Source organism: Manis pentadactyla, chromosome 2, assembly GCF_030020395.1.
Source record: "Manis pentadactyla isolate mManPen7 chromosome 2, mManPen7.hap1, whole genome shotgun sequence".
Taxonomy (NCBI): domain Eukaryota; kingdom Metazoa; phylum Chordata; class Mammalia; order Pholidota; family Manidae; genus Manis; species Manis pentadactyla.
This window is the reverse complement of record NC_080020.1, coordinates 31,888,859-31,900,061: the sequence shown is the minus strand read 5'-3', so window position 1 is coordinate 31,900,061 and position 11,203 is coordinate 31,888,859. Positions and strand designations below refer to the sequence as shown.

At 40.3% G+C, this 11,203-nt stretch overlaps 1 protein-coding gene across 3 annotated transcripts in view; it reads right to left on the bottom strand.

The window, feature by feature from the left end:
- Positions 1 to 2,423: 2,423 nt before the first annotated feature.
- Positions 2,424 to 11,203, bottom strand: part of SGCD (sarcoglycan delta) — a 546,854-nt gene continuing 538,074 nt past the window's right edge. For all 3 annotated transcript variants that reach the window (XM_036911258.2, XM_057491101.1, XM_036911188.2), the window contains 2 exons: positions 8,515 to 8,638; positions 2,424 to 6,856 (listed from right to left, as the gene is read on the bottom strand). In XM_036911258.2, the coding sequence (XP_036767153.1) occupies positions 6,683 to 6,856; positions 8,515 to 8,638 (298 nt within the window). In that variant the 3' untranslated portion in view covers positions 2,424 to 6,682. The remainder of the gene's footprint in view (positions 6,857 to 8,514; positions 8,639 to 11,203) is intronic.

Here is an 11,203-nt window from a genome sequence, read left to right as displayed (position 1 = left end):
ACAGAAATGCTGTTTTGTTTATCCATACCTATAGATCACTCAGTATTAAATAACATTTACTCTTAAACATAAGGCTGGCAATCCAGCCATCTTTCAATTTGTAAGGGCAAGCAGCCTGACTTAGCAAGAACCACCCAGAGAGCAAACTCATTTTTTTTGGTTTCAGATTGTATTATTCAGACAGACCACTTATGTTTTCACCACAGGCATTTCTACTACTAGATGCTGTCATGGATGAGAGACTATAGATAGGAGGGAGATAAAAGTTTTATTAGCCTCATCCACGCAAGGAGGCCTAGACTAAAAGCTGGTAGGAGGCACATCTCACAGCTTGAAAAATTGACATATTGGTGACTTCATAGCACAGTGGTGTGGAGTTAGACCCATATTCCAGCTCAGCCATTTCCTAGCAGTGGCTTTGGGCAAGCTTCTTAACCTCTCTAAGCCTCAGTTTCCACATCTGTCAATTGGAACTATAAAAGAACCCAACTCAAAGGATTGTGTTGAGGATGAAATAAGTGAATGCATGTAAAACAGCACAATGCCTAGCACATGAGTGCTTAATGAATACAAACGATTATAATTGGAGAATATAATCCAACTCTTGCCATATCTTAGAATAGGGTTTGAGTCCGAGAAAACCTCTTTTATTTTAAGTAAAATTTACTGGGTGTGATTCTTTTTGGAAAGAAGGTTAGGAACTTTGCTTAGATTCTCAAAGAAACTATGACCTCTGAAACGTTAGAACCTCATGAATTAGATGAATATGGGGACAAAGAAACACCAACATCTTCCTTGTCAGCAAACATCATCTACCTGCCTTCAAACAGTCCTTTGCTAGACTTTTCTTAAGGGACTTAACTGATCAGCCTGGAATTTCTTACCTTATGAAATCTGAGCTAGCTCTGATTTGACCAAAATAACCCAAATGTAGAAAAAGGCTGTTCCCTTTTCTGTTCTCCCAAAGACGGCAGCCTCATGTATCTGACCTTAGCTAATAGTGATGAAACACGGCCCCCTCATCTGCTAGTGTGCGTGTCTGGTGATGTTAGTTCCATGAGACTCATCTAAAGGAACCCTAAAGATGCATTTGGTACATTTATTATTCTGGCTTTCTATTAAGATGTGTGGATTTGGACTCTAAACATACTTCTTACCTACAGCAACTTCTCCTGTGTTTTATTCTGATTGTAAACCTCTTGGAAGTGGAACTGATATCCCTACTTGCTGGGCTGCAGTTGAGGAGTAGCACTTGGCTTTGCTGTTGGGATGTTTGAGACTGTTTATTGATGGATTTGATAACCTCATCAGTATGTATGACATCACACTTCCTATTGCATCAAGGGCTCCCACATTCTTGAGCTGCCCTTTTTCTCAAAGCAAGATGCTAATTTCCTATTCTGTCAGGGTCTGTAAAGGGAAGTATGTGTGCTGAGGGGGGAAAAACCAAGGAAAATAAATATATGTGAGCATGGGCCACCCCACATGGGGCATTTTCTTTCACACTTGTGCTCCAACACTACTCAGAACGAGGACCTCGCACAAATAATTATTTTCCCTTTGCCATTCAGACCTGCCTTGAGAAATTTCAAGGACTCCATTTTGAAGGAAGCTTTTAAGGAACCATAGAAATCACATTGCCTGTGAAAGTGCTAATGTGGGTGGTGTGCTGCGCTGGCTGAAGCAGCAGGCTTCAGACTGCTTTATCTCTTATCAGTGGTTTAGCTTTGTGAATGAGAAATTCATAGGCAACTGTATAATTTTAAATTCTGATTACCACAAAGAAAGAGATGCATCCGACATCCCAGTGCAGTAGCTTTTGACTATTTTTAATAGAAATATGTTGAAACTGGAGGAACCTTCTATCCAGGGGGAAGATGAAAGACCAAAAAGAGACATTTTATCTTTGAGATAAAAGGCCTGTTTTCTGAGGTTGTTCCTTTTATTGTAACTTCTTTTTCCACCTGCTACTGGGGCACCATGCAAATGTATCATTCCAGGAACTGCTTCATTATCCTTTTTGTGCCTAAGATTTCCCAGCCCAGGGGAAAGAGAGGAAATGGGTCTTATTTACAGCTTATTTAGATGAGATTTCACCTTTCAGAGAGCCTTACAAAATAAAGATCAGGTGCTTACATGGATCAATTTACCTCATTGGTCCCAACATCATGCTACCTTTTGCCCAAAATAAACAAAAGCAAGATATTCTTATGTAGCTGTTCTTATGAAGGGCAGTGCTGCCAATTTAACCCTCTTTTGGTTAAATCCACATAAAATGCCAAAGGACTCCTTTAATTGGTGTTGATTAGGCTCTGGTAAATGGTGGTTGTTTTCATTAAAAAACCCCACAACTTTCCTCCTAGACATGAATAAGCATGCTGCCAAGAATCATTCCTAACAGGGGCTATTTTAACAATATCGAGTGTGAGTCTGAAGCCCTGGATCAGCAATAGAGATGTTGACTGAAGGGACAAAGCTCTGGTAGGAACCTGCCTTACCACACAGAGGCAGATATGTTGGAATTCATCTTTGAATTGCACTCCCACTACGCCAAAGAACAAAAACCCAGGTCCTCGGAAACAAAACCAAATGGCATTAATTTGGTTTCCCCCAGAATAGCTTCATGAAAGAGTTGCACTACATTTTTTTCTTCTTACATAATTTAAGATGCTTCTTCCAATATCTCTAATTATTTATTGGTTCCACCACACCTTCTGGCCTGGTGCACTCATGGGAACGGCCAGCATAACAGAACTGTGAGCAACTGAGGTGATGGATGTCAAAAGATATGTTAGGTCCAGAGAATTCTAGAGGGCCATGGAATGGGCATATTTCTGGAATATGCGATAGTGACATGGAAACCTCTGAGATTGCAGAAATAAGTCTTTAGGAAAGAGAGTCTAACTTTAAGTCATAGAACTCCTACTTCATTTTGTCACATAAGATAATGACCAAAGGAACCACTTATTTATGAAGGGTCCTAAGAAAAAATGAGTTGGAGGGTCACGGCTCTCCTGTTGCACTAAGCTCTCTCTTAATTCCAAACTCACTGCTCCCCAGCATCCCGTGAGCGCCGTGAGCCTACCTTTCTCAGACACGTGGATCACTTTTACAAGTAGCAGAAGGCTGACTTTTTTCTATTGCCAAGAATTTATATTCCCCAACAAACATAGAAAGGTAGGCTTACTTCATGCTATCATGAAGTTTGCTTTCTTTTCTGATGTGTTCAACACATACCACAAATGACCTCTATGTCAGGGGTCAGCAAACTTTTTCTGTATAGAGCCAAATGGTAGGGATTTTATGCTTTGCAAGCTATGATGCCTGTGGCACAGTTATGCAGCCCTGCTGTTACAGTATGAAATCAGCCACAGACAACATATCAATGAATGGATGTGGCTGCATTACAATAACATTTTATTTACAAAAACAGGTGATGAACCAGATTTGATTTAAGGACCAGAGTTTGCTGACCTCTGCTCTAGAGTTAAACCTCAAGCAATCTTTGGTCTGTGGTTGATGGATATGCAATGAAAATAATCCAAAAGAAAACTCACCTAAGGGAAATTAAAGGCAATTCAAGTTTATAGGATCTGTCCCTTGTATAACAATGATTAAAAAGCCTCACACCAAGTTTCCATCTACACAGATGCCACCATAAGGGCTTTTTAAAACCTCTATCATACTCTAGTAGTTTCTCAAGACTTAACTTTAATGACTTATTGAGCCAATAACAAATAGAACTAATTGCCAAACATACTTGGAGATTGGTTTTTAATTTATAAAATTGTTCTGAAAATTATTAGTACACTAGAACTTCTAGAATAGAACTTTTTGTTTGTTATGCCATCCACTCACTGATGAATATACTAAAAGGTATGATTGTCTAGAAAATACATATAAAAATTAGAATCTCATTTTTTTTTAAATTAAAGGTTATCCGATTTTAATGTAAAAGATATTTTTTCCAGAACTCAGGTAAAACTTTCTCTCATGACCATGGACAAATATTTCTAGTTGGAGGAATTTGGGAAGAAAAAATGTATGTTGAAGAATTTAAAATGCACTTTACTGAATTCTGATGTCTGAACTGAAATACGTAATTTAATTCTTGCTAAATTTCCTCCTTATTACCTAGTATATTGTGGTTACTTAGCATGAATGAAAATCAGAATTTTTTTTATCATGTCAGTCCATGTAGATGCTTGATTTTTATTCTTGCTTGCCATTATTATTTTTACTCTATTTGAGTCTGATTATCTTTACGATTAAATTCTGCAAGTGGGATCACACTAGCCTTTTTTATTGGCATAAAATTCCCAAGGTGCTGATCTCAGAATTTCATGTAATGATTGGTACAAAATTAGGAAAGAGGTTCAGGGAATCTTTCCTGTCATTTATAGATTATGTATTTGAGTTGACAAAATCTAAAGGTAGTGGGTCTGCTTAAAAATACTTTGTCTTAGGTATTTAGTTACAAAGGACCTTGTAGTCACTATTTATCTGAATGATATGGGGTAGATGCTCTCAGTAGCCCAGAGGGCCTCTCCTGGTTTGGCAAAACCCTGTGTGTAGTACACACAGATTCTGACAGCATGACCCTGCAGGACATAAATAATAATGATTCAGAACAACTTGATTTTTTTTTTATGGTTTTCATTTTTTAGACTCTAGCATTGCAAACTAAGCAGTCTTGCCCTTGAACAACTCAATTCTTCTACATGGGATATGGAGGAGGAGCGACTGGCAGGAGCCTAGGGTCTGGAAGCCAGTAGGACCACTCGTCAGCCTAGGATCCTCACCCAAGCGACTAAGCAACATACAGCTTGCTTTTATAGACCATGTGTGCAGACCTCAGCCTGATACTTCAGTGTCATCTCAAAAATATCAAACCTCGTATTCATCGCTAATTACAAATCTTTCCCTGCTTGTGAAAAAAAAATCAGAAACTTGTTGAGGAAAAAACAAATCCACTCAGGCCTACAAACACTACTTCATTTAGGATTGTGGAGCCACTTCTTGCCCAGTGGCATCCAGGACTCTCTAAACCATCTCTGTCTCCATTCTGGGCTCTGAGTCCACGTCTGTCAGCCACTTGGTTTGTCTACCAGCTTTTAAGATGTCCAGTCATTACTAAACCATTCCCCTCTAATCACCTAAAATAAACTACAGGTAACAAGATAAATAAGATGTGCTTCTCCTTGCTGAGTGCATTGACTTAAGGCATAGGCACATTTCCCCCTCTTTGAACAGAGATGGTGTAATCCCCTGTCCCAGCACAAGAGCTGGCCAGGGTGACCCTGGAGCAGGACGATGAAGGTGGAGTGATGAGAGGTAGTTGATGGCGGGAATAGAGAGCTGCTTGCACATATGGGAGCAGGTGCTTCTAGCCCCGGGAGACACAGTGGTTCTGATAAAGACACTTGACTCAGTTTATATTAATTTTCAGTAAATGTTTCTGGGGCATGGAGTACTTTTTTAGATCTGTGATTCTGATTCTTGGGTCACTATTCTTGGTGAAAACATAATGGTGGATTTAGGACTATGAATATCCCAACATGGAAACAATATATAAGAAGACTGAAGCTGGAGAGTTGGTGCATGCCTTTGAAAAATAAAAGGCATGTCTCTAAATCACCTACCAATCCCAAGACACATATAAAAAATAATTAGGTTCCCTGTACTACTCTTAGATTTCCATCTCCAACTCACTTTGGATGGAGTAGGGGTTCTGCTCTGAAGGATTCTGATTCACCTGATCATTTTGGGCTAAGGTGTGTTGGAAACGGTCGGAAGTGAGGACACAGCAGCTTTTGAGCCATTTTCTCTCCTTTAAACAAAGATATACCGCCCATTTATTCCTTGCCTGTCAGGCCATTGACTAGCTTCCAGCCGACTGAGGAGCAGCTGTTACCCTGTTTTGTGCTGATTTGTAGCCCCTATTTTGGCTGTGGGATAACATGTGAGTTTGAAGGAAGTAAGATAGCAGGATTTGAGTGAGCAGTGCCAATTTTGCTAAAATTCCTCCTCCTCATTCTTCTGACTACAGAAGCCCTGAAACATTTGGCTGCAAAGGCAGATCAGCCCTTTTAGGTTTCGACAGCTGACTTCTAGGGCACAGCCCCATCCCTTGCTCGAAGAGGGAGAGGTTGGCCGGCCTTACTAAGGCTAAAAAAGGAAACCGAATGTGTATTTTTAATACAAGGGTCTCAGCATCTGAGCACGGAGTTGGAGATTCCCGCCATCACTGCCATGTAATGACACTAAGGGAGAAGATACGCTGTTAAACATGGGGGTGAATATTCAGTAAGTGTCTGATACACTGTGTGGTTCTGAAGGGTCTGGGGAATACTGGGCCTGAATCAGTGTTTTGATATTATTATGTAGGTGGTGGGGTTGGGATGGAAATGACAGTGGATATCACAGGGTCACCCATGGTTCCTTTTGTACTGAAACCTCATTTTATACAGAGGATATATATATATTTATTTATATATATTTATATATATTTATATCCACCCACACATGTACACACGCACGCACACACAGCCATACCCACACACACTCCAAAGGTCTTTGATAGGCTTTCTGTGTTCTAGTAAAAATAGCTGGCAGCCAGTGTCTAAAACCTTTTAAAAAAAAGGCCTTTATGCTGCTGACAATGTCCACTATGGAGAGTCTCTCAAAGACAGACACTTGTGTTTATCTGACAAGTGGAACCAGTTCCTGCCTGGGACAGGAATAATCTCCCGTTGGCGCAGACGCAGATCTCGAAAACCTTCTGCCTCGTTCCTGTGGGCGTGTAGGATCCATGAGGCAGTCTAGGTAGTTTGATTTTCGCAGCATCTAACTTAATCTAAAGAGAGTGAATAGGAAGGAAAGAGTCCGTTAGAGGTTGTCATTTACTCTCTTGACATTCAGAAACAGTAGATGAATGTCCAATTCTACTTATATCGAGTGAGCCTCTCCCATGTGTTGAGTATTCTAGGCACAGGGAATGTGGAGATGAACAAGAACAGATAAGGTCTCTAGCCTCACAGAAGCTTATCTTCTAGCAGGACAATGTAGCACTGTTCTCTATTAGCAGTTTTCAGAAGTATATCATGTAGAATTGAGTAGAGTCCTAGAGTGAAATGAAATTTGGAAATGCTGGGTTAACAATTTTCTTTATTATGGGACCTCTCAGAGCCCAAATGTGTCTGTGTGCAGGGTAAGTCTTCAGGAATATGCAGCACTTTCCAGTCCTAAATGACTGTTATGATTACAACCACTTCCCCCAGTCTGGATTCTGATAACTATAAACTACACAGGTGATACAGTCACCATTTCTGAATGTGTGTGGTTTGGAGTTTGTGGCTGTTTGCCAACAGTTTTGATAGCTGAATGCTCTGACTCACTCTTTTCAAACAAAGATAGCAAATGCCAGGCCAATCAGAAGGCCGGCTTGGTGTACAGAAGTAGGTGGAGAGATTACCTAGGAGTATGAGAGATGAGAGACAGGGACAGGGCAGATTTCCCTGGAATTGGTTACTGTGTTTTTAGTTTGTGCCTTCCTTTAATCATTATATGTAAAACCATATGTCTGGGATCTCAAACTCTGACTGGGCTCTTGAAGAGGTCACACATTGATTAGCAGAAGTTCAGCTCTGGTCTCTTCTCAGAAGTCACTCCTATGGGGTGATTCATAGATTTCTAAAACTTCTCCCATGATATATCAGCCCTACCAGCCTGTCAAAGATAACTCACTTCCTAGTGAGGCAGATACCCTCGAAGATGAGATGAGAGAAGTGGAATAGAATTTTGCTTTAAAAATAAAACACATTTTGCCCTCTTTTTAAAATTCTTAAATAGAAAAGTTGCTTATGAACATGATGAAGGCATTTGAAAAAGTTTGCAGTTTAAATCATATTTTCTCTGGGGATTTGGCTTACCTTGCTTGCAAGAATGCAAGCAGCTCTTCATTCACCAAGGTGGGATTACGTTGGGTATGAGAATGAACATGTTGGGTAAGAGCCTTCATCGTCTGGCTGTCCAATCTTACTCTATTTGAATGTTCTGATTTGGGATGGCTGTTGGATTTGACTCTCTCTTCTCAGTGAAGTGGAAACATACAATGTAAACTTTAAAAATGAGGACAGGTAAATTAAGTTCACCTTTAGCCAGTAGAGTGTGATATACAGCTTAATTACGATGGCTATCTAAAAATTATTTTAAAGGGATGAGAGAGAATTTGGAAATAGCATGCAGTTTTGCAGCAATATATGTAATGCTGTACTTGCAATACATGCTGTTTTCTCAGCACTTGACAAGTAATGTCATAACTTTTATGTGCTGTGGATTTGGCTTAATCATGCTGTTCAATGTATTTATTCCAGAAGTAAAACCTTCTGATTGGCTCCTTTTGTTGTTATAGTGTAGGGTCAAGTTCAGTGGCAAAGGGGTAACAAACCAGTTTGGGGAAAGTTTAGCTTGTCAGAACTGTGTATCTCTGGACGTCATCCTTCTCACCCCTACCTCTCCATCTTTGGACTCCAGTCTCAGCTCTGTTCTGCAGGTGGCTTCCAGATTGCCAGCTTCTGCATTTATTTCTACTCCTTTGGGGGCCTCCATCACCAGAGACCGGGTTGGCGACTCCAACCTGAAATATATACAAGACTGAGATTAAAGCTCTCATTCTCTCTCTTTTTTTTTTTTGGTAGATTTAAGAGGAAATTGACATTTAGAGCATTAAAATGGCATTTCAGTATTCAATCAGGAAATTCTTCTACTTTGCTTTACAGATTTGATCAACTTTATGAGGGAGAACGTAACATTTCTAGGCTTTATCTTCACTGCATATCAGGAAGGTTGTAAGGAAGGTACTCTAGGATTCTGGCTTCATTTTATCTTACACCCAATTATTGTTTCACTGGTCTAATTAATCAAATTCTTATGTAAGTTTTGTTTATTTTTAGAGTACAGCAATCCCTCCATCTAAATGGAACTTCCTGAAATTGGTAGAAATTCCTTTTATTTTGTCTTACTTTCTGTGTCTTCCACAGAGGCAGAGGCAGAGGCAGATAGAGGTTAGTTAAGGAGACAGACTTAGGAGTTAATGCCGGGACTCAACTGGGTCCGCTTTGTGACCGTGGGCAAGTCTGTCTGTCTGCCTTCCTCTTTTCTTTCTCAAAGCCTTAGTTTCTCATCTATACAGAGCTTCAAGTTGTGCCTGGCACATTGGCAGTGTATCATATGTATTTATTATTATTGCTGTTACTATTGTTATTAGACCAGCAAATCATCATAAAGAAATTTCTCAGGCCTTAGTCAAATATGCAGTTGTCGAAAGATCAGCAGTTGCTGGGGGTTGGGGAGGAGAAGTGATCTGACTGCAAAGGGACAGCGTGAGGAGAGGCTTGCAGGGGTAGAGCTGTTCTGTATCTTCACTGCAGTGGTGGTGATGTGTCTCTGCATGCTTGTGAAAATTCTTATAACTGTACTTCCAAAATAGTGAATTTTATTTTACGTAAGTTAAGAAATAGGAGCATCAGCCACACTTTATGCTAATTATGGTAAAGCAGAGGGTAATACTCCCCTTAGATCTTTTGCCTAGATCATTTAATGTCAAAAATATTAACTAAAACTCAATCATCCCCTGAGTAGTCTAAATTTTAATATAACAGTTCTTCCTTGACTTAACAACGGGGTTATATCCCAATAAGCCCAGGATAAATTGAAAATATCCTAGTTGAAAATGCATTTATTGCATCTAACCACTGCACGGCACAGCTCAGCCCTTAAACGTGCTTAGGACACTTATGTTAGCCTCCGGTCGGGCAAAATCATCTAACAGGAAGCCTATTTTATAACAAAGTTTGAAAGCTCATGTAATTGGTTAAATACTGTGCTGAAAGTGAAGAACTGTGGCTGTCTGGGTGCAGAATGGTTTTGAGTGTGTCGTTGGTTCACCCTCCTGATCGTGTGGCTGACTGGAAGCTTCCATCCCTCCCTTCTCCTCCTCCTAAGACCTTCACAGAGCTGGTGCTGAGCCAGGTGTAGTTCTGCCTCTGGTTATGGTTTGCTTCATATGCTCGCAGGATTTCTCAGAAGGGGGTCCTGTTACCAGAACAGCAGGGATGACGGCTGTGCAGAGCGGCCTTGCCCGGGACCTTAATCCAACCGTGGAGCTCCCCCTGTGTGCTTGACCGTCTCTTACTTAGGAAATATGAAGAGAGTTTGTGCTGTTTTCTTGGTTTCTCTCATAAGCTCTGGCTGGCTTACACTGTTTATCCTGCATTTTGTAAGGTCTTCTGTTTCCTCTGATGTTGACACCTTACCCCTTACCGAGTGAGTTTCCCTTCTGATAATGTTGTCTGCTCCACGCCAACTGTGTTTGCCCTCTTCTCAATGGCGCTGCTATCCTTCACCTTCCCCGGGGAACAGTCCACATGCCATGTCTCCTCTCCCTCCATCAGTGAATTCAGCTCTAACTCATGAATGCCCCCTGCTCTGTATACCAGGACATCTCCATTTTGGACTACTGTAACTGCTCACAAGTTCTGTCTCTAATTCTTCCTTCTTTCCAATGTACTTCACATACAAATACATCTTCCTGAAGGAGGCTTTGAATATATCACTTCTCTTATCAAAACCTCCATGAGTTCCTTAGGAAAGATCTGATCTCCAAAGCTTATCCAGCCATTGAGAACTTGGTCTGACCTATTTTGTTAGTTTTATTTCTTACTACAAACATCAGCTGTGTGTCGCTGAATATTTGGTTACAGACACTGTGCAAAAGCCTTTATGTGCTTTATGTGTGTTACCTTATTTAACCCTCACAAATCCTATGCTTTGGTACTTCTTTAGTCCTAATTGTGCAAACGAAACACTAAAGTTAAATGACTTGGTTATACATCTAGCAAAAGGGCAGAGCCAAGATTTGAACCCAAATTTAGTGGGAACCAAAGCCAGTATGTTGTCCACTATACCAATAACTGGACTTCTTTCCTATCATATCTTCGTGCTCTCCTTTTAATTAAATACCACTTCTTTCTTCACGGAATTAGCACTTGCATTTCCAAAACCATTATCTGTAAGTAAGGTGATAGTACTATAGTTATACATACTTCCTAGGACACATTTCTCTGAACCTATTTAAAGTCAACATTGGTGACATCAAATTCAGGAGGTGGTGAATATGTACATATTTGGTATGTGAATGATT